The 24,201-nt window shown below is 37.7% G+C and overlaps 1 protein-coding gene across 1 annotated transcript; it reads left to right on the top strand.

Annotated features, from left to right (window-relative positions):
* Positions 1-503: 503 nt before the first annotated feature.
* Positions 504-23,002, top strand: KMT5B (lysine methyltransferase 5B). Its single transcript, XM_009820878.2, has 9 exons — positions 504-731; positions 1,588-1,735; positions 11,639-11,804; positions 13,081-13,190; positions 15,042-15,208; positions 15,867-15,886; positions 16,052-16,188; positions 18,807-19,003; positions 20,338-23,002. Exons 1-9 carry the CDS (start codon positions 578-580, stop codon positions 21,804-21,806), a joined length of 2,568 nt encoding a protein of 855 aa, XP_009819180.2. The 5' UTR covers positions 504-577; the 3' UTR covers positions 21,807-23,002.
* The last annotated feature ends 1,199 nt before the right edge of the window (positions 23,003-24,201 follow it).

Raw genomic sequence — 24,201 nt, 5'->3', positions numbered from 1 at the left:
TTTGGAGGATGTTTGTACATTGTCATTCTTTGCTGTAGAGTTCCGAACACGTTACAGATTTTATTTATTAGGAAGTATAATGTTAATAGGGTGTGTATTTGAAAATACTCCATTTCTGGAGTCAGGTAGCTATGTGTGTATTTATCCATGCCTATATAAATACATAGATGTATATGTGTGTATAGTCCAGCTCTTAAAATTGAATTGTCCTTAGCAATTTATCAGCTTTAGAATTCCGTCTTTGCTTCCGGATGTGGTTGTAAGTTGCAGGACAATACTTCACCTGTGGATATCTCTATTTGCAACAGTTCCCTGTACTAGTGCTAATGAACTACTTTTCTTTCTTCCTAATGCAAATGCAGATCACTGCCTTTCCTCCATGCCCACCCCCCCACCCACCCCACCCCCCTTTTTTTTTCCTTGTTGTTAAAACCTGTGTCTTGGAAACAGTTTCCCATTAAGTTCTAATCATGTTTATGTTTTGCTTCCAGTAGGAACTGGAACTGAAATTATTCATCCACTTCTCCAAGCCTTTTGAAAAGTGACTAAATGCAACTGAGTCAGATTGTCTGTGGGAATGAAGTGGCTGGGAGAATCCAAGAACATGGTGGTGAATGGCAGGAGAAGTGGAAGCAAGTCGTCTAATGACCATGCGCAGACCAAATTGCAGCATGCAGGAAAGGAGAATCCGAAGACGGGCAAAAACGGAGTTGAGAGAAGATCAAGCAGATGTATGTACATGTTTATGTGGCTTAGTGCTGTATGTGATTCATCTATCAATTTGCAAGTCAGGCTTCTGTCTTGTCTTGATTCATGAAGGAGGTCTGCATTCAGCATGTAGTTATCATCAGAAGTATTAATTATGTTTGTATTTGTTGGATGTGTTAACTCACTTCGGGAATATACATCTCTTCAGAGCAGTTTAAAAGTTAAGTGAGAATAACTGGATGTAAATTAATTTTGAACTGGTATAAGTATAAAATACATGATTGACACTAAGTGAGAACTAGCATGGTTGGAAGTGGATAACACATAATTTGAATTACTAGCCCAACTTTTAGTGAATGCACATGTAGAAGTAAACCCAGTTTTGAATGAAGTCACATATATCAATAGTCATTATGAAGCAGTTTTAAGGAACATGGATTTTTATTTTTGCTGTTGGTCTGGGATGAAGGGCTAAATACAAATTCAGAGTAAGTCCTTTATTCAGATTTTGGGAAAACCAGGTATGAAATTTTCATGGCTTCATCACGTTTATAGGTGAGAAATTTTAGAGGCAGGCATGACTGAACTGTGTAGTCTGGAAAGATGCTTGTAGTTGGGGAGAGGAAGAGAGAAGGAAACCAAAATCCATTAAAGACACCCGTAAAATATATTCTAAAATACTTTCTCCCTTGGCTGCTACATAAATGAACAAAAGCAAGAGTGAAAAATCAACTGTGCTCCTGCTTCTTCACATAGTTTATCATCTTCCTTAATTGTTCTATCTTTTTTGTCTCCAACCTGTGGCTGACTGTCCCCGGGCATAGCTGGGCTTTATAACATTCCTTAAATGATACCTAATTTATGCTCTCTTATTTGCAGGTAGCGGTGCTTCAGGATTTGAGGGTCAAAGTCGTTATGTGCCTTCCTCTGGAATGTCTGCCAAGGAACTGTGTGAAAACGATGACCTAGCAACTAGTTTGGTTCTTGATCCCTATTTAGGTTTTCAGACACACAAAATGAATACTAGGTAACTTGTCTTTATTTTTCTAGAAAAGAATTGATCTTCTTAGTCGATGTAATCAGAGCAAAACTGTGGAATTCCTTGCATGTTTACGGAAGTCTGAAAAAATGGCAGTTTGTGAGTAGCTTCGGCCTTTAAAATGGTGTTACATGTAAGACTGGAACTCAGAGCTCTGTAGCAGCGTGCATTTGTAACGCTATCATAGGTCTTTCTGTTAGCCCTCGTGTGTTTGTGCTGTAGAACAGGTTGTTAATAGACACTGTTTTGTAGCTTAAACAGTTAACTAATCATAAGTTTTAAACCATTAGTCATTTGAAATATTTCAAAGACAGAAGTTAGTGTTTGGGGACTTTTCTGTTTATTTCATGTGCCTGGGTGTGCTTTTTTCCTTTTTTCCTCCTCCCTACTGTTACAACATCACAAGAAAGATACTGTTCCTGAGCACTTGAGTGTTGGTGCCACTTGATCTTAAGAGTTCTTGCAGACCCCTGCTGAAGGAACGCTACTCAGACATGTCTGTATGTGTGAGATAAATGACTGTGCACACTGGGAACTTGCTTGCCAGAATTGCACATACTTTTGCACTGTTATGCACCTGCCTGAATAATTCTGGTCTAAATTCAGCGTGGTCTTAGGGCTTAGTTGTTGCATGCTTCTTCCTGTTTTACAAACATACCATTGATTATAAGTATGTTCTATAGATCTCTATTAAGCTTTCATTTGCATACAAGATCTGCATTGCAACAGTTTGTGTGCAGCACGGTCACATAACCAGGGTATCAGTTAAGTAGATCTTTGTATGTATGTAAAAAGCTGATTGCTTCAAAACTGATTTCTAGATCGATTGGTGTTGTCACATGACACAAACGGTTGCTGGTATAACCTGACAGCACGTGTTGCACATGAAATTGTAACAGTGTGGTCCTAATAACCGTAAAGACTTTATCCAGAGAGATGCAACATCCATCTTTCAGAGGAATGCTTGAGTTCTTCCTGTTCCTTCCATGCTATTGGTTACGATAGCACATGGTGCCCAAAACAGTGTCTAGGTAAATGCTCTTACAGTTCAGTTCGAAGTGTCTTTGTATTTCCAGCAGTTAAAATGAGCTAAATAGATATGCTCAAAAGACTTTTTTGTTTTGTTGCAAGAATGGTAGTCTATGCACAGGTAGTTAATTCTTACGCTTTTTTGCTAAGGAAATAATGTATTCATTGTTTAATAGTTGGAGAAGCTACTTTTCGTAAATGTTCCTTTCTGCTGATGTGTTTTCAACACCGAAAATACTTTTTTAATTACTAATTTGAATCAAAAGACTACACAAAGGCTATCATCATGTATTTCTCCCTTCTCAGACTTGGAGAACAGTTACAGGCAGTCTTCAAGGACAATAGTTAATAATCTTGGAGGCCTATGGGAAATACTTAGGTGAGGCTTACAACTTCTACCAGAAACACATCTTATTGCCTCTTTGAAAATGTCCTATTGAGAGAGCTTCTGCTGTTGCAGTGAATTAAAATAAAGGCATCAGCATAGTTCTTGTTTCTCTTTTTGATACAGTGATGGTATCTGCTTGTTATTGAAGCTGTGATGCTTAAATCATCTTCCTTCCATCTAGTAAGCTCTAGTCTTTCCAGAGCTCCTGAGATTTATTGTTGGTGTATGGCTTTGAGGGAAGGCAGGGGGAAAGCAAATAGGAAGAGACTAGACTGTTTTCAAAATACCAGGTGCCAGTACCCAAATACATGATTGTCATAAGCTGTAAATCTTCATTTCTATGTTTTGGCATCTTCTGCTTCAGTGTGATGAAGTCATCACACTGTTACATAGTTTGTGTATTGAGGTGCGCTTAAAATAAAACAGCTGTTTATGATGGCAAGCAAATATTTCCTGTTCCCTTGTTCTGATTTGTTTGAAGACATACTGTGGAAGTGACTGTGCCAGCATTCTGCTTTGCTGTTGTAAACACGTAAGAGGTTTGTGTTTTTGCAACTTAGCAGCCCAGTGTAAGTTGATGACCACTTAACTGAAGTTGTACTTTACCTTACCTCTGGAAGCCAAGTCTGTGCTTTTGTATGTGTGTCTTCTATATAAGCACTTTCTGTACTTCATTCCTTTAGTTGAAGAGTTTGTAAAGATCGCTTCTTTTGCCTAAAGTATATTCATTAGAGGAAAAAAACTCGTAACATTCTAGTAAAATATCTAGATTATTGTTGGAACGTCTTTATTTTCCATCTTCTTTATACTGAATTAATGATCTTATGGTAGAGCGGTGACAAGAACATGATCATTATTTTTCTTTTTTTTTTTCTGGGGGCCATAAAAATGAAGTCCTGCAATTCCTGAATGCCCTCCGTCTTGGGAATTGGGCTATTAGCTCTGTAAGCTGTCAAGTCAGTAATGTCTGCAAGAGCTGAAGACTAGTTCTCAAAAGATTACGATCAGATCCCCCAATAAGTTTGCCCAGTGTTCCTCTGAAATACCTTCTTGTCACCAGGGATTTGATGGACAGCGTAAAACGTAGCTCTGGAAATGTCTTCAGTGGTTTTATCCAAAAGTAACTTTTTTCATCCTCTTGGATTTCCAAGAGAAAGCCGGTTGTTGTCAGAGCTTCTGGCCCTCTTTTACAGGCCCTGTGGTCATTCTTTCATCAAATTGGTAGCTGTCATCTTGACAAAATAGCAGGTTAGCAGTTAATAAAAAAAAAAATCCTGTATGTTAGGAAGTATAATATTGTCAAGTATAGCTGGTTTAAGAGGTTTTGTTGCTGCTTGTACAAATCCTTTTATATCAGACCCCTTTTTTGTGACAAAGGCTATCCTGGCTGTAAGATTTACTTAGACTTGCCTGTCCTTTCTGTAAAAACAAAACTGATTTTGCAAGCTATTACTTCCTGGGTTGAAGGCTGTCTAACAGTAGGGATTAGAACTGACACTTTCAAAAAGCCAAGTGGATTCTTGCTTATCTTAACCATCTCTTCTTTTCAGATGCTCTTCCCTAGGCTGGGCGCTGAATCTTGAATTTGCATGCCTTAATGGCTAATCCACTCTTTACTATCTTGCATACAAATGTGTTAGTATTTAAATCTTAAGCCAGACTCCTGGTAACTGATGTTACCAGTCACTGTTGTTTCCCAGTTCCCTAAAGCACTGGCATCATGCTAGGGAATACTGAGAGCAGTTCCAATGTCTTTCTAAGTTTGCAAGTGGTTTAGGAAGTCAAACACATTGTAGTCTGTTTTAGGAGAATTTAGGGCTATTTCCTAACTCTGTATTGCTGCTGTCAGTGGGGCTACAAACTGGTGTGTGGTGCGGGTGGTTTTGTCTGATAACATGAGACTAAAGGACCAAGCTTTAAGAATTTCCATGTTTTTCATAGCAAACATGAAGTGTTTGGGGGTGATGTATGGGAAGCTGCTTTCTCTCAACACTGCACGAAGAGCAATAGCTGGCCTTGGTGTAAACCGTCAGTCGTTCCTGAATTTGAGAGGGTATGTCACTGTTTCTCCCTTAAAGTCGCCATTGAGCAAGAAAGACAAAAAAGGCAAAGCAGTTCCGTATGACTTGCATTCGTGGGTCTGTGCTGAATCTCTTCTGCGCTCCTTAGCTCATTTCAGTGTAATAATTAAAGGGCTCGGTATTCATCTTGAACGGGGTTTGGAGGTAGAACAAGTCATGTGGCTTCTGCTAAATAAGGTTATGTGGTCGTATAGCGCAACTTCAGTGTTGTAGCACTATGGAGATACTGGATCAGAGGTCCACAACTCTTATGTAGTGACACCCTGTTTCAAAATGAAGCTTTTACATTCTTCAGACCTCAGTGTCTGTGTACTTTACAAAATTATTTTGTTTGACTTTTGTGTAAAATCTGCTTTCTCCATTTTTTTTTTACTTCTGCTGATAACCTAATTCAGTAAAGTCCTTTAGCTTGCTCCTGGTTGTATTCCTTCACTGTGTGTAATCACACGCAGTGGTTACACTGGAACTAACTGTTTTGCTGCTGCTGAATGTTTTGGATTTAAAAAAAAAAATCACAACGAAAGAAACCGTCCCCCAAACAACGAACACCACCCCCCCCAAACCAATACCCACCACCTTACTCTTACGCAGTTTTCCTAGTGCACCTTTAACTTCAATAAGAAGTGTTATATCTCCAAAAGATGGAGTGGCTTGCATCCAGTAGTCATGGTAACTGCTGAATTAAATTTACCATGTGGAGTGTCAGAATTGAAATGAAGGAAAGTGTTGGGGTTTTTTTGTCCCCCATATTTATTTTTAAAAAGCATTTATCTGCTGACCATATTAAGGAGAGTGAAATTATGTGGCTGTTAGAAATTTCTTTACTTCTAGTCTAGGCTGTATTGGAGTTTTGATCACACTAGTGCGTGTATAGTTTCAGTTCAAGAAGCTTAAGTTATGTGGATTACTTTCTTCATTAAAAATGCCGGTTTGAACTTTGGCCTTCAAAGAATGTGGGGTTTTTTCCCAGATACCAATACTGGAGATGAAACACAGAATGAGTTGATTTTTATATAGTAGCTTTTAATTAAGATACTCAGGGTTGGGCAGGGGGAAAGCCAAGACGTATGTTAACTAAATCAATTGTTTCCTCTTATAATGAGTAGATGATTTTTCAACTTTTGTCTTGAATGCTTAGCAGCCTTGCAGTTTTAGCTTTTGTGCTGAATCTCTGGTATTAGATGAACAGTAACTTGCTGTCTTTCCATAGCCACTTAAATAAAAAATACCGTCCAGACGGAAGTGCCTGTTGTTAAGAGGCTAATGGAGTGCTATGTTTTGATGAATTCACTCTTCTTGATGTTCCCTAGTCAGAAGTTAAGAAATAGGTTTAGAAGTATAACTCTTTATTGTGCACTGGTACACTATGCGGAGTTCCATACTGGATCTCTTGCAGGATCAGTTTATCCTTTTTGTTCAAACTCACTGCTCTCAGTGACTGAGACTGAGCAAGGTACTGTGCTTCTGAACTTACCAGAAACTCTCCTTTAACTTCCTTTATAGGCAAGCATCTCACTGACCTTTGGCTTTATACCTTGGAGTTTCAAGATTCTTTAAGTATTCCCGAGGTAAGAGAAACTTGAGAGAGAGAAAGAGCTTTGCTTCCCCAAGCCATTTTCCTACCTCTTCCTTATTGAGAGCACCTCAGTTTGCCCTTAACTGGGATAAGATCATCTTCTAGCTGATTTTGAAATTGCAATAGCCATAGCTTTTTTGGATCTGGTTGACTAGGGAAAAATAAATATTTCCTAGGGAAGTGTGAAAAGTTTCTATTCTGCAGCTTCTCAGGAAGAAGGGCTATTGTTATTTCTTTAAAGATACTGTGACAGCTGAGTTTTTCATTCTTAGCTTACTTTTAACAACAGACTCCGTGTTTTGTGGCAAACTCCATGTTCTGTGAGACCTGACCCCTGAAGCTGTTTGTAGCGTGGCTCAAGGAGTCTGTGCCTGTGAGCAGATTCAAACACCAGAGTGTCTTGTTCAGTTTCTGTGCTGGAATCTAATAAAGGTACTGTTCATAGGAGCAAGCTAGAAGTCTGGATAAACAATTCTCATTTTAATTGACTCTCTGTTTAGAGACTGGGTAGGCTGGTTTGGTTTGTTGGTTTTCTTGTGCTCTTTCTATCTCTCTATTTCTCTTCTTTGAACTAGTCTCCTATTTTGCTGACACTTAGAAGCCAGTTTCTTTGGCTCAGTTTATACATATATACATTTATATATACCTATATATACACACACATTTAGCTGTGGGGTCTTTTCAGGATCTCTTCATGGTGGTGCTCAAAAACAGTCATGCAGACTCTTCCAGCAGGTGTGTAGGTTTTGTTTGTTTTTTTTTTTTAATGTCATGTGTAAATGAGGAAGCTCTGTGATACCAAAATGATAGTTTTTCAGATTGCTTCTCAAAACTGATTGGCTTTTTGGTAGGTTGTGCTGGGAAGGACTAATGAATAAACTGCTATTTCATGATAGGCCTGGGAGAAGCGAAGTATCTATCAGCAGACCCTCAAATTCTTAAGGAACACTTGACTTTTAGGCTTTCTTGGCATATTGGCTTCTTCAGTGTCTCAAATCAGAAGGTACCTTTTAAAGTATATATGGAGATACACCTGTGAAAGTGCTGAAGCTTTCATGAGGAGTCTGGGATGTAGTATTCTGGATTAGCTCATAAACTTTATGCGCTCTCAGTGCAGTTTACATATACTGTTGAGCTGTGAACAACTCACTAACTCAGGGTGAGGGTGCAAAGTGTCATTCTGTTTCATTGATTTGGGAACCCTTAAAGTGAAATGCTGTACGTCATGATGTTGGTTTCCAGCATCTTTCTATGTACACTTTCTATGTACACTTCTTGCTTGTTTAGATTCCTGTTTATCTTTTCTCATTATCTCTGACTTGTCACCATGTAAAAAAAAATCAGTACATTTTGATAGAGGTGCTGCAGGAGGTCCTTGGTATTAATTTTTGAACCCTTGGGTGCCCAGAGTTGTGTTTTTTGAAAAACCCAGTTCCTGTTTCAAGTGCCTGGCATGCAGTATAACAGTCATCTGACTTTCTAATGTTTTGGGGTTTTTACAATCTCTTCACCCCCTTCCTGTTTCCAGCCTTCTTTTTGGCCTTTTCAAGACTTGGGTGTACACTAACTAATTTGCTTCTCAGGAGTGATGTTACATGAGTTTCTGCTAGAGGTTTAAAGGAATTCCACCAGCAGTGTGGAATGCCCGAGACAAGAACCTGTAGAAATGCCTGCTGAGTGTGTGATCCATGGAGGTATGCAGGTGACTTTTAAAGGGTTGGGGCCAGATTCTGAGCTACCTTAGGTAGCTAGTCAGGTAGACATCTAGTCAGGCTCTGAAAATGGTATGTTGTGAAAGACCTGCAATATGAGCATCACTTTGGAGCTAGCTATAAGATGTGCTTCTATTTCCTAGAAAATGTAGGGTGTTGATTCTTTTTCTGTAGGTCTTGAGAGCCACTCTTCAAGCTTAGCATCTGCCCTGTTTTGGTTTTCTTCTTTTTTGTTTGCTTGTTTTTCATTTCCCCGCTGGTGGTTGAGTTGGGAATACTGCTTTCTTTAGCTAGCCTAGGCCAAGCTGCTTCTTGATGATAAACAAGTATGTTTATGTCTATCAGCACAAGCATTGCCTGTCTCAGGTGCTAATGCAATTTTGAATGTGATGGTTTTTCCACTGTCTCCTGCAGGTCACTTAGCTAAAAAAATGGTGCATTTCAACATACAACATAAAATGTAAGGGAGAGGGCAATCATTCATTTAGCCCAGCAAGAACAGACATAGCTGAAGACTAATTTCAGTTGTAAATCCTGTGGCTTTTCCTCCTGTGATGTTTGCAGATAAAGATGTAAACAAAATATTGACCTGTCATGTTTGTCATATTGGTGTGCTTTGTAGTTCTCATGATGTAAGTACAGTTGGGCCCTTGTTGGGAAAACTGTTTCTGATTGAAACTGAAAATGAGAGCAAGTCCTATTCTGAAACTAGTCAGGTTCAGTTCAGGCTCTATCGTTTCAAATTCCCTTAACATCTGAGGAAGCTCTGTCAGTTATGACTATCAAATCTGGGAGAAGTCTTTCTGGTTTTGGGAGAACTGGGAGATATTCTTCTTGTATCTGACTGCGAGTCGAGGGAGACTTTGCTGTGCTACAGAACAAAAATAATAACGAACATGTCATCTGTAGTCTGAAGGGAGTTTTCTTCCATTATGAGGTCTTAGCAGCTTGTTAGGCACATAGCTTTTTGGGGAGATGGGACAAGTATATTAGTTAAAAAAAGAACTTGATTTGAAACTTCTCGGCACGGTACATACTGCAATTCTAAGTGGGCATCTGTTTCTTGTCTGACTTGTGCTATCTTGTTAGATATTATCCCAGCCACAAGAAAACTTGCCTAACGTCTTCTCAGAACGACTTACTGTATCTTCTTCTCTGAAAGCTCACAGGTTTATGCTGATAATTTTTGCCATATTCAAAAAGACCTAAAAGATTGCTTAGTCATTATATTACAAGGAAGTTTTTTAGATGGAGAATGCAGAGATGATGTGTAAAAGCAGTAGCATGGAATGCTGATAACCTGCAGTGCTGCTGGAAGGGATACTGCTGTTAGGTCTTTCTTTATTGTGTCAGGAGCATACATACAGCATTTTACTTCTAATGAAGGAGATCGAATCCTCATTATTAGTTATTTCTGATTAAACACTATTTTACAAGGTGAAATAAAATTGGGATGTGTAACACTTAAGGTATTTTGTTTCCTGCATACAAGTTGCGTAGAAGAAGCAAATCTTACTTGCTCATCTGAAGTTGCTTGTAACATTCAGCGTTCTAAGATGAGGATAGGCCAAGTGATAACAGTAATTTAAAAAACAGGGTATCAGTGAGGAAGTTGATGAGGTTTCCTTCCACCAACTTCAAGAATTTATTTCCCCTTGTTTACTTTTGTCATCAAATGCAGACTTCATTTGGTAAGTAAGAGGAAATAAAATCAGCATGGTAACACAGCAGCAAGTAACGGGACTTAGTCTTATGGATTTAATCAGAAGCCGTTAGCTTGTTTGACACTTTTGTCACATGCTGTGTAAGCAAAAGGTGTGAGTTGTAAAAGGAGCTGCAGAAAACTGTTTCTCATGACCCTAGAAAATTTTTATCTTTGTGAAGAATCCCCTGGGGCGTGGCATACACTTAAAAGTACACGCGCCCTGCCTCCACCCCAAAGCTGAGCATATATGGGTATGTGCTCGGTCAAAGGCAGTTTATAGCGATTCGACATAATTTCTAATTAAGTTCTGCTTTCTCTTGATGGTTTTGCAGCTCAAAAATGGAGCTCCTGCTTCTTGCAGTCATACAGGTTTTTTCTGTAACCAGTTTTCTCCTGTTGAAGATATGAAGGATAGTTTTTCTTAAATCTCAAGCTTTGGTAAGAAGGCAGAATTCTCTGCTAGTGTACAGGGGTTTATTTTCGTATTTTATCTATCCATGATTTTCAGCTACCTGTTTCCTGTAGCCAATATTTTAGGGAAAAAATTCTTACGATCGCACTAACTTGTGGAACTTCAGTCTTCCACAGATGTAGTATCTATGCTGTGTGTTACTGTTTATAGATGCTTCTTGTATAGTCATTAAGAGGTGTGTTCTATCTGAATGCAAATGTTAAGTTTGTAATCTACATAAACCCATATAGTGGATTTGTCAATATAATAAGGCTTTGGGTTGGGCGAAAGTATTTTTGAAGTCACTCTTCAAGGTAGTTGCACCTTTTTTTCTGTTTTGAGATTTCTTAGTCTTTTCAGTTGCGCTAATTGTTTGCTCCCTATTTAAAAAAATCTAGTGTAGTATGTGAGGTTTTAGAGGACTTAAAATCAAAATCACACACGCACACCCCAACCCAGCTACAAAAGCCAGAACTGTGCCTAGATCCCTTGATACTAGTGTTAACTAGGAAACTTGCAGCATCCAGTTTAGTTGCTGGATTTTTTCACATGTGCACTTAGAATGATAGTAAATTTATTAGAAAAGTAAGGACAGTAACACTTTTATGATACTAGTTCTTTAGCTGCTTTGTTCCATATGATAGGTGTTGAAAACAGTGAAATATTATTCTGTGTTGGTTAATCTTATCAGAGATGTGCTTTGTAAATAAATTGTGCTGCTTGGCAGAATGGAGAGTTTTAACGTTCCAAGTAACATGCTTGGCTTTACCTTACCTCTACCATTACCTCAGGAAATGAGGGCCTGTGTTTTGAGTACATAATGGTTAGTTTCTTCATGCTAGGAGTTAAATATTTATGGCTAGCAAAAGAACTCTGTGCTGCGAGTAACTGTGAGGAAGAATTGAGAATTAATAACAGTGGACTGGAATAGCTTTATTCTTTATTTCAGATTTCGACCTATTAAAGGAAGGCAAGAAGAACTAAAAGAGGTGATTGAACGTTTTAAGAAAGATGAGCACTTAGAAAAAGCCTTCAAGTCCTTGACGTCAGGTGACTGGGCCCGGCACTATTTTCTTAACAAGAACAAAATGCAGGAAAGGTTGTTCAAGGAACATGTAGGTGTATTTGTAATTAATGTGCTTTTTCAGATGGTTGAAAGGCTAAGAAAATGTAAAAACTGCTTAGGAATGTAGCAGTAGTAAAGGAAAGTAAGCAACTGCTCTGTTATATGTTGTTTGTTTGATTGCTTTTTAACAGAAACTTCCTTTGTTTTTTAAAACCCTGCTAGCTCCCCTCCCCCCTTTTTTTTAAGTTAACTTACCATTGCCTTTTATTTAATAGACATGTAGAAAGGAAAACGTATTAGCCTCTTTTACTGTTGGCTTAAGTCATAAGCAGAAGAGAGAAGACCAACTAACTTCTGGGAGACAAGAGTTTCAAGGACTTCTTTCATTCTTTGAAAGGGTTTCCCCCCTCCCCCTTGTTTGTTTCTTTTGTGTTGTTTTGGTTGTTTGTTTTTTGTTGTTTGTTTTTTTTTTTTTACTTACAGCTATTGCAAATCAAATTGTGTGACAAAGAAAGGTAAAGGAAAAGGGAGAATCCTCGCTACCTCAAAATTACCTCAATTGTTTTGGGTATAGGGGCTTTATGTGGGAGTGTTATTCCTCTTCCTCCACTTCCCGCACGCCAGTCCATTTTGTGTGTAGCATAAAGGTTGTTGACTCACAAAGTTGCAAGGAAATCGTAATATTTTTTTACTTTAAAAAAAAATCTCCTTCAGGAATGAGTGCATTGTTTTCAGATACAACCAAAAGGAATTTGGCCTACTTTAAAGTGCATCAAATCTGGTAGTGAAGAGGAAAGTAGGCAGCAAATTTTGCTTTCCCAAAGTGCTTTTTGAGTAATACAACCACACTTTAGCTAAAAAGAACTGATCCAGCAATCCCTGAATTCAGTACCTAGATTTGTCATGGAAGTAGTATCTTTTTCAGAACTGGAAAGAATAAGATTGGATCCTGTAGATTGTTAGGTCTCAGTGGTTCTTAAAAATCTGAGAAGAATTCTTGAATGCAACTACTCAGTGACTTTAAGAAGAAATTATCCATTTTCATTGTACCATTTGAGGCATCTTTAATTTTTTTCAACTCTTTGGATAGTCATGTTATCCATGTGAGGATTCCCACAAGTCACTCTGAAGAAATAAGATTAACATAATGTGTATAGCTAGAATTTATACTCAGAAGTGTATTTCAGCAAACAACATCCTATTGCAATATCCATTTTTTGTGTGGTTTTTTTGTGCGGTTCACTTACTTTCATTATTTTTATATAAAGTTCCTCACTGCTTTTGTTTTGCTTGTAACAGAAGAGTACTGTTTTCTTTCATTGCAGGTATTTATTTATTTACGAATGTTTGCAACTGACAGTGGGTTTGAGATACTGCCTTGTAATCGGTATTCTTCTGAGCAAAATGGAGCCAAAATTGTTGCAACGAAAGAATGGTAAGAAATACAGTTTACTGTTGCATTCTATTTCTGTGCATTATTTTGAAAGATTCTAAAAAAGATATTTAAAAGGTATGATTCAGAACTAAAACTGCAACCAGTGAAATAAAGTTTTATATTTTTACTTACAAATGAAATTTGGTGGCTGTTTTTGCCAAGTACTTAACACACAATATATGCATCTGTAAGACATTCCTCTGTATATTTGGATGTAGCCATACAGTTTTCAGTATACAAGGTGTTTTATCTTATTTTGAGTCAGATAATGATTTTCCTCTAATCCTGAGTTGTTGGCCTCCTGTGAGAAACACGACCATGTCAAGACTCATATTATGCTGGATTTGTTACACAACAAATAACTGTGGGGGAAGTGAGTTTTTCACCTTTGTGAAACTGAGGGGTGTTATTTGCATATTTTGATTGTGCAAGATAAATCTCTCCTGGAAACACAAAAGTGGAACCCCAGTGTATTTCCCCATCTCATTTTGGCCCATCTGAATTTCATTATAAGCATGTCCGTGGCAGCACCAGCAGATCCCTGGGTTAATTCAGATTTTAAAATAAATTTTCCCCTTCCTTCCCCCATAATTTCTATTTGTTTTGCTTTGCGGCAGTACATACTCATAACAGCACATCTCAGATGATGATATGCTATTATGTGTGGGCTAGGATTGAGTGGCTAGACATTACTCTGGCAGTGTACCAAGTAAGCGTGCTGTTATTGTGGGGCTACGGCCTCAACGTGTGGGAGAGTAAGCTTTAAGAAGGTTGAGGCCAGTTTCTAGCTCTTCATGACTGTAGCTGGAAGTTCCGCAGTCATGATATAATCGGTATTTTTGGGGTTGGTTTTTTTCGGTTTGAATTCTCCCCTTGGCTGATTCTTTGGGGTGGAAACTTTGTATTTAGGTGTGTTGAAGATGAATTAACTTCTCATGCACAAAATCTTGAGTAACCTGAGAGAGAGCAAGACAGGAGGGCTGCTTCTTAACTCTGTCGATATCTGGAAAAGTATTGAGACTCAAAACTGATAGAGTTTTCGGCACTCCCTATAAAAGGAGAATTTTGCACTTAAAAGGCTTGGCTTCTAGTTTGTGTCCTTCGTGTATGTTTAGTATCTCCATATTCATCTGTGTCAGAGTAACCTGGCCAAAGTTTGGAATGGCCGCTCTAAAGAGCAGTGGAAACAACGCCCTTGCAAGATAATGGAAACTGCGCCTCTTCAGAGGCACTCAATACTCAGCCTAGGATCTGCTATGTTTATGATGGCAGATTAGCTGTCTGCACATGTTGGTCGTGGCCCCCATACCCCCAATGCTCTATTTCAAGGACCAGCTTTATGCTGAAGAACTACTTGTGAGAGAGGAAAACATCTTGCGTGAATTCTGGCCTTTTTTTGAGTTAATACTGGGCCTTTTTTAAGAAGCCTTGGAGTTCTAAGCATCTTCACTACGCTGTGTTTTCCTGGCTAAAGGGAAAAGTATAGGAAATGCAAACAAGAGCAGCTGGAGGAAGTCAAAATGTCTTAAGTGCTGATGGGGAGGGAGTGTGGACAAACACTGCTTTTGGTTTTAACAACTGTAGAAGCTGAAGTCATAGAAACGATGGTGGTGATGTCTGTCAGAATTGATGTAATTGATTCTACATAGTAGCGTAAAAACATTCATTTCGTGTTTGATAAAAAGTGTAGTTAGCCTAATATCCTGTCTTTAACTAAACTAAACCATGAGGTTTATAGGGGTTGAGAAATGGTTTACAAAACACTTCCTGTTATTGACTTTACCTTTTGTGAAATTACTTTGTAATTTTGGCATATGCATTCTTATTTCTGCTTATCTTTTCACACTAAAGGAAACGAAATGATAAAATAGAATTACTTGTGGGCTGTATTGCTGAACTATCAGAAATGGAAGAAAACATGCTGCTGAGACATGGGGAAAATGACTTCAGTGTCATGTATTCCACACGGAAAAACTGTGCACAACTGTGGCTTGGTCCTGCTGCATTTATCAATCATGGTGAGTAGGAAGCATGGTAAAGAACGTAAGCAGTTCTACTCAGAAGTGTTGTTAATGTGAGCTGAATAACACAGGACCTTAGAGAAAAAAATCTGAATCTGGCATACTGGATTACTGTAGGACAAAATCCTGTCGGGATTTTCCCAGACCAGAGCTGATCGGCTGTGAACCGGGAAGCTCACAGAAGGCTCTAGAAAGTGATGCCTTCTTCCTTCACAGAGACTTTGGAACTGGCAGCTAAATTAGTGGAGCATATTGTGGGTTACTTTGAATTCTTTGTGAACTTAGTCAACAGTAACGTATTTCTTAGGTGAACTTCTTATGCCTTTTTTAACCCTTTGCGCAGAAGTTTAACTGATTCTGTTGCATTTGTATGCTGAAGGAAAAGCAGATAGGATTTAAGACAAATCCTATTACCTTAAAGAGGAGGGAGACTGAACATTTGTGATAGCATATGGAAGAGCTCAGAAACCGAACTGTGTCAAAATAGGTGTCTTTTGATGTATAGTTTTGTGCAATACTAACATAAGTCCCAGTATTTAGTTGAGATTCTACAGTTATTGAAGTCAGAGTGAATCCTTACTTTAGATATCTACAACTATTCATGTTTCAGGTCTTATCAACAGTTAATTGACTTTATCTTTTGGACCTTTTTCAGATTGCAGACCTAACTGTAAGGTAAGCAAAAACATAAATAAATAAAGCACCCTACTTTTTTTTTTCCTTTGTCCCTGCACCTTTTCCTCCCCAACTGTTTCACTTTTTTTCTTATTCAGATACTGTTCAACCTTAATCATTAACTTTTTTTTTTCCCCCCTCCCTTCCTGTCATCTCCTTCCCCAGTTTGTATCAACGGGCAGAGATACAGCATGTGTGAAAGCTCTAAGAGATATTGAACCTGGAGAAGAAATCTCTTGTTACTATGGAGATGGGTTTTTTGGAGAAAATAATGAATACTGCGAATGTTACACCTGTGAAAGGTATGCAATGGTGTAAATAAGTTTCAAACTGAATTGGGCATATTCATTATATATTTTGTGAAACTGAAAGTCCTTGATTATGAGCACTCAGATTTTTGGACACATTATAATTGCTTCCTAGCTATTTGTTGTAATGATTTTTTTATGTTGTTACTGAATGGTCATGTTTCCCAAGAGCTCTTGCACCCTGTTTTTCTTTTGATTCTCTGTTCTGGAGATAGCACAAAAGAAGTGTAGATTCTTAAAAATATTTGTACTGAATAAAGCAGAGTTGAAAAGAAAACCAGTTGTAGTTTCTACAAGGCCATTAGCAACTGACCCCCAACTTTTGCTCTTTTTTGCACTAGAGAAAACAAATTTCATTTATGTTTTCTACGTTTACCTGAAGTTCTCTTCTGCTGGGAATGGGCAAAGCAGTTTTCACCCTATGTTGTTAGAACTTGGGGGTTTGTGTATTCTTAAAGATCTACTGGTTTGGACAGTAGATCTTTGCTTACACCTGTCCATCGCACAATAGCAGCAAAGTTGTTGTTATATTTGTTTTTCACCTGTGCTGTCCCAACCTAGTTTCTTTACAAAATCAGTTGAAAGAATTTCATAGTTGGTTTTTGCCATGTTGAAACTTCTGCTTACTGTGAGCATGGAGACTCAACATCATTTGTGAGAGCTTCACCTAGTTCCAAGAGGAACTACACAGAACTCAACAACTGTTCTGTTACTGTTTTACCGAACTGTAAAGAGAAAAAACCTATAAAGGACAAAATATTAAGCATATTGAGAAATAGCTTAGTGCACCTACATATAAATAGTTTAATAATCCTCCCTTCTTTTTTACTAGCTAGTTTGGTCACTAACAGTTCTTGCAATTCAAGAGAAAACCACCTGGTGCGGACTTCCAAGCTCATACGATGTTGGTAGATCATTCCAAGTGAAGGGTACAGTCTCAGACTTTATCTGGAGAGCTGCTAGTAAAAATGTACTTCAGTCCTGGGAGCTGTTTAGTGTTGAATAAATGGGCACCATGATTGTTCTTTCCTTGTTACTTGGGGTGATATGTCTCTTTTTGCTCAAGTTCCTTCGAGTGTTGATTTTAATGTAATACGGATATACTTCCTCTTTCAGGACAAACCAGTTTTACGTGTCCAAACATTTTCACTAACTTGTCATCTTTGTATTTTAAAGCTAACATTTGGGTAATTCTAACTTTAGGAGTCTGCTTTTCAGTCACAAAGCTGTGCTACAGCAATCAAATACGAGAGCTTTGGATTTAGGGGAGCTGAGCAAGGAAAAATGAGTCCTTACCAACACTGATGAGGCAACTGTCGCTTTGTACACCACAAAAAAAATCGTCTTTTAAGTGACCCTATTTTGACTATGCTGTAAAGGATGTTAATTTGTAATGTTAAAATGCTATACTTCTAAGAATCTGTGGGGTATGTTTTGGGAGTTGTGGGAAGGTTGGCACTGTACAGGTTTTTTTTTTTTTTTTTCCCTAAGCCTCCAAAAACCATCACTAAGAAAATTTGTGTATCTTTACATATGTGCATATACTCTTTTTAGGTGAGCCTGCTGTTCATGCTGGCTAATTGAGACAACTGGGCACCAAAGACGACACATCAGAAGACAGTTGTGGTTGTTTATAGCACTGTTATTTCTGATCTGACGTGGCTGTTGCTTGTGCTAAATTCAGTCTAGTATCTTAAGCTGCCTGTAATTTGCAAAATTCAAAATAATGCTGAAAGAATGTTCCATGTCAAACAAATAGCAGTTAATTTGAGAACAAGTATTGTGTCTGCATAATAATTAACCTTGTGAAGCTTGAGATCCTGTCTGATCTTTTCAGTGCACTTCTGGTTAAGTTTTGTAGATTTTCTTCCAGTACAACACACTGGAATCCAAACTGAAGTTGTCTTCAGTAATTCTGCGAAATGCAAGCGTACTGGATTATTGGAGAGTATTGAAGGAATCCTAGTAGTGGTAGTTGAAGTGCAAGTACAGTAATTCTTAATCTTCATCCTTTTATGTGATTACTTTAAAAGAAAAAAGAAAAAAAGGTCTAGGTTTGCACAGCCATTTTATTTTCATGGTAAATACTTACTGGAGTCTTTCAGTTATGAAGGAACACGGAACTGTGATAATTTTATTCCATTTTCTGTACTTCTTAACTCCTGTTGATGCAGTAACAAGCATTGTAACAGAAGCTGACATTTTTTTACTAGCCTGATATGATTAGGAAAAATTTCAAGTTGTTATCCAAGCTAATATAAGTAGTATTTTGATCTACTATATTTCATTTTCACCTGTATAATTTAACTATGAAATGATACTAAAATAGACATAAAGCAAGGGAAACCTACTTTTTGCAATTTTTCTTCTTGCAAGAAATAAATGGAAGTTTTTTCTGCGCGTCTACATACTTACATCATTTTAGTAAATAATATCATTTTATCATTTATCACTTATATCATTTTAGTAAAACAGCCCACAAAATGCTAATAAATTCAGTGTTTATTGGTATTGTTTATCCAGATGTACCTGTGATTCACACTATTGTATATGAAACATGTTAGTATGTTATTTTGTGTTATTAATACATTGTGTCCTCTTTTTCTTTGTAGACGCGGAACTGGTGCTTTTAAATCAAGAGTGGGATTGCCAGCACCTACTCCTGTAATTAATAGTAAATATGGACTGAGAGAAACAGATAAACGATTGAACAGGCTTAAAAAGTTGGGTGACAGCAGCAAAAATTCAGACAGCCAGTCCGTCAGCTCTAACACTGATGCAGATACCACTCAGGAAAAAGCTAATGCAAGTAAGTAAGGGGAAAAGCTTGGAGTGCAGGATTAAAGGTTTCATAAAAACATGAAAAACTTTCACTGTGATGGCATTCCTCTCGTAGTGTTGAGATGCATCTCAGATACTGGTCTTTAGAACTGTAATTTATTCAGGAATCTGAAGGCAATTTAAATAGCAAATTCAGGGTTTTCCTTAAGTGTTTCAAGAACAATAGGTGGTATGTTCTTGTTTTGTCTTCTTTTATTTATATCAAAAGCAAATAGTGTCATATTTCTAAATATGTCAGTTAATGTTCTATCAATAATGTATGTATTTCAAAATACTGTAAACTATCACATGCAGTAGTATGGTTTAGGAAAGAAAACTTACATAGTTTGAGTTATCTACATTCTGTAGGAAAACAGTTTTCAGATAAATACTCTTAGTAGAGATGATTAAACAAATAGTCATTTCCTTTAGAGAGCCTTTAAATTGGGCAGCTATTCCCTCTCCACATCTAGGACTGATAGTTCAGGTAGCTATTCTGAAGTGAAAGTGCACAGTTAGTAATCTCAGAAGAAATTGGAAGGGATTTTTGTTTGTGGTGCTCCTGAGAGACTTATCTTCATGGAGTAGTGAGTATAGTTGATTTACTTTCCCCTTTCCCCACCCCCACCACCCTCAGTATGGGCAAAATATAAATAACGTAGACTTTGACTTAACTAGCAAACAGGTTTGGAGCCACATAAAATATTATGGTTCCATCTGGCTCCTGTTTGCTGCTGCTCTTTTTTTAAAAAAAAAAAAAAAAAAAAAACACCAAACACTTTCCAAAACCTCCTTATGATCTCTCATTACAAAGCTTTAGAGTTGCAGCTTTGCTTGGGCAGACAAAACTCCTTTGCCTACCACAGTAGGTGACAGACAACTGGATACCTGAAACTGAAATCATTACTGTAGTTAAGGTGTTCGGGGGTTTTTCCTCCCCCTGTAGGAAGAAATTCTGGAGTTAACACTAGAGCATGCTGATCCTCAGATTTTGCTGGAACAATACTCGGTAAAAACTGTGGATAATGTGGGTTGGATTTTTTTAAAAATCAGTAAAAGAAGAAATTCAGTAAAAACCAAACTTGGTATACTGGGGGCAGGGAGGGAAGTGTACCTGGAATTTAGGTGTACTTTTGACTTGTTTGACAATTCCTTTCATGTCTGAGTTGTAAGTTAGTACGCAGTAAGGAGCGAGACAGCTTATCTAGCCTGTTTCACAGATTTTGATGAAGCGTTTAAAATAAATGAAATAACTGCAGTATTTGGGAGTGGGAAACTCGGGATAAAGCAGTATCATAACAAAACCACTTTTTTCTTTTGCAGCTAACAGAAAATCTTCAATTGGCGTAAAAAAGAACAGCAAAAATAGAACATTAACAAGACAGTCTATGTCAAGAATTCCAGCATCATCAAATTCTACCTCATCTAAACTAACTCATATAAATAATTCCAGGGTACCAAAGAGACTGAAAAAGCCTGCAAAGCCTTTACTTTCAAAGATAAAGTTGAGAAATCAGTGCAAAAGGCCAGAGCAAAAGAATGCTTCTAGAAAGCTCGAAATGGGAAATTTAGTTCTCAAAGAGCCTAAAGTAGTTTTGTATAAAAACTTGCCCATTAAAAAGGATAAAGAATTGGAGGGACCAGTCAAAGTTGCAGTCTCTAGTGGATGCTTAACAAGGCATGCAGCAAGAGAACATAAACTGAATTCTGTGAAAGGTGCTCATGAGCATGGTGATATACCACCCTGCACATATATAACAAGGAGGTCAATGAGAACAAGGTTGAATTTGAAGGAGACCTCTGACATAAAGCTTGAACCAAATATGTTGGATAGCTATAAGAATAATTTGACCGGAACGCAATCAGACGTTTTAGAGCAGCAGTCTCATGTGATAAGCGAAAATGACGTGGCTCATGGACCATCACATAAAGGGGAGGTTAGGTGCCAGAAAAATGATGCAGGCATGTCAAAAAAGAAATCTCGACAAGGAAAACTTGTGAAACCATCTGCAAAAACAGAAGAAACTGATACTACGCACAACACACCTGTGAAAGATGAAGTACCAGATTTGATCAGCTCTCATTCAGAACTGGGAGAGAGGAATAATGTGGTGGACACACCTGTTGGCTATAAAGACTGTATCCCTGGATCTGGTGGCTGCTCTGTTGTAACATCTGACAATTTTAAAGCAAAAGACAGCTTTAGAACTGCAAAAAGTAAAAAGAAAAGGCGAATCACGAGGTATGATGCACAACTTATCCTTGAAAATAGCTCTGGGATCCCTAAACTGACTCTTCGTAGACGCCATGATAGCAGTAGTAAGGCAAATGACCAAGAAAGTGATGGAATGAATTCTTCGAAAATAAGCATCAAATTAAGTAAAGACCATGAAAAAGATAATAATTTATATGTAGCAAAGCTAAATAATGGGTTTAACTCAGGATCAGGCAATAGTTCAACAAAATTAAAAATACAGCTAAAACGAGAGGAAGAGAACAGAGGGACGTACCCTGAGGACCTTCATGAAAATGGTATGTGTTGTAGTGAAACTCTCTCCCTTTTGGAGTCAAGAATGGAAGTAGATGATTATGGTCACTACGAAGAGGAAACAGCAGATGAATCTTCATCAGAAGAGGACGATGAAGAGGAAGATGATTATGATGATGAGTTTGATGACTTTATTCCTCTTCCTCCAGCGAAGAGATTAAGGCTTATTGTTGGCAAGGATTCAATAGATATTGATATTTCTTCCAGGAGGAGAGAAGATCAGTCTTTAAGGCTCAATGCATAAGCTTATAGGTCTTAAACTGACCTGGATGTCATTTTTAAAAAAAAATTTAAAAAATAAAAAAAAAAAAAAACCCACACAACAACAACAAAAAAACCCCAACAAAAATTCCATTTGAATATTCCTCAACTGAAGAACTTTCTGAAAAACTTAGTGGCAGCACTTCTTTATTGTTTATTCACCTATCAACGTAATATTGTAGAAAGTGTACAGCATACTGACTCTTCCTAAGTCTGATTTGTGCAGATTTTTATTGTACTTTTTAATAGCCTTCTTATGTGCAATTCTGAGTTAGAGGTAATGCTCTGTTGTAAAATAAAGGCTCAAGCAAAGTTATGAAATTGCATCAAATTTTTCCATGCAGGACAATGAGAATACAGTGTGGCTACATAATTATTTTTGATCAGTAAGAGCATTAGTTTGCTCTTACGGTATTTGACTAAACAATTTAAAAAAATCATAGTAGCAGCATATTAAGGTTTTCTAGTATATGTTAATATCACCAGCAATGATCTACAGCTTTTCGATTTATTTGCTAGATGTTTTTTTCCCCCTTGGAGTTTGTCAGTTTTAACACTGTATGCTGTCCCAGACGTACTGTTTGTGGCCTTTGTTATAGTAGCAAACCGTTGGTTGGAAGTCAAATTGATTTCTTTAAAAAAAGAGAAAAAAAAAAAATGAAAAGGTGTTGACAATTTGCTGACTTTTTAGTACATTATATGTACAAGGGTAGCAGTATGCAGAATAAAAGTTTGGATATGGTGTATTTATTGCTTGTTATGTAAATTAAACACCTTGTATTTAACACTTTTCAATACTTTTAGATAAAATTGTTCTTTGCAAGAATGATTGGTGCTTATTTTTTCAAGAATTTGCTGTGAAATAATGTGATTACAACGGGCAGCATTTATCCAATGAACTGCAGCTATCCTAAATTGGTTCTTCATATTTTTCTGTTGCACTTGTAAAATGCTACAAGGAATTTAAAGAAAATCTATTCACTTTAACTTATGATAGTTTTATGAAATTAAAAACAACTAAGTCACAGCTTTTGTTCTGTGGTAACCTATAAATTGTTTGTCTTTTAAGAACCAGTTGTAAAAGACTGAAAAAATATGTATATGTTGTAAATATTTGTGTGTTGTGAGAAATTTTGTCATAAGAAATTGAGATAACTTGCCGGAAGGGTTTTTAAGTTTAGAAATACATCCATGCCAATAAAATAGGAAATGGTAAACCTAGTTTTAAACTCTGCATCAGTTGGAGTTCTTTGCTCATACGTAGTTCACTTAATACTTCAGAGTTTGCTTTAGAACAATGAAGAGCATCAGGGCAATCTTTGGCTCTTTGGTTTTTAGTAAAAGCATGTTAGGAAACTTCTGGGCACAGCGGACTTGTTTGTATGTATAAATGGGGCTCACTTGTAAGCCATTTCTTTGAAACAGGTCAAAAATGTCATAGTGGATATGGCTGTATAGCACTTTGCTCTGTGGTATTGCTGTTTTTACTCAACCGTGGATTAAGTTTAGAGTTTTTGTATCTAGGGATGTAGAAACAGAAGTCACATCACAAAACCTGTGCTGTTGGATTAGTTGAAGCCACTGTTAGCTTCACAGTGTTTTCACGTCGAGTCCAGCCCTCTCTGCCCAGAAGAGCAAGAGCTTGAGTTACATGACCACCGTTATTACCCAGTTGTGAAGGTGTTAGTGGAACCAGATGGGTGAATTTGTATGTGAGCTGATCGTAATGGTTTGGCCATCTCTGACCCTCACAGGGATGAAGAATTTTTTGTAAGAAATCCTTCCAGCTGCATTTCAGTAATTTGTTAGGCCACGAATCAGGTGGAGTCTGCCTTCATCTCGCTTCCCTTCTGTATTCTTAGCAGAGAATTAAGCATAGAATTCAACATAATACTTGTAACTTTGTTTTTACAATGTCCTGTCTCTGTTAAAGGCCAGCCGTGTCTCATGTACAGAGTGTATATATTTTTAAAAAATGGGTAGGCCTGCATGTACTGCACAGTCTCTCCTGTTGGACTTGGGCTTTTAATTCACAGGAGACTGAACACAAAAGCTTTGGTAAGTATGCTGACGTTTTTGAGTGCTGAGTCAGCTATGGTGGATTGTCTTGTGTGATTTTTAGTTGTACTGTATCATATAAAAATGGGTTATTAAAGGTTGGGTTACAGGGAGGATAGCTGTGTCATTAAGGGCTTGCTTTGTAGTAGGAAGTTTAGCAGCAAAGAGTTGGTGACAAATAACAGTACTACAGCTCTTTCCTCAAGAACTCGCTCATGTTTTCACTGTGTGATGTGTCCCACAAGTATGTGGCTGTATTGGGGAAAGATGCGAAGAGCGGAACAGAGCATCTGCAAGGCGTTCTGGTTTCTGCCTGGTAG

This window comes from Gavia stellata, chromosome 17 (genome assembly GCF_030936135.1).
Source record: "Gavia stellata isolate bGavSte3 chromosome 17, bGavSte3.hap2, whole genome shotgun sequence".
NCBI lineage: Eukaryota > Metazoa > Chordata > Aves > Gaviiformes > Gaviidae > Gavia > Gavia stellata.
The sequence above is the reverse complement of the archived record's forward strand: the minus strand, read 5'-3'. Positions and strand labels throughout refer to the sequence as shown.

Bases quoted from the DNA above. Each gene is read 5' to 3' on its own strand.
- KMT5B (XM_009820878.2), top strand. From the start codon at position 578: ATGAAGTGGCTGGGAGAATCCAAGAACATGGTGGTGAATGGCAGGAGA. The intron at 1,736-11,638 runs GTAACTTGTCTT...TCTTTATTTCAG, and splicing joins ACACACAAAATGAATACTAG to ATTTCGACCTATTAAAGGAA. The intron at 15,209-15,866 runs GTGAGTAGGAAG...GACCTTTTTCAG, and splicing joins TGCTGCATTTATCAATCATG to ATTGCAGACCTAACTGTAAG.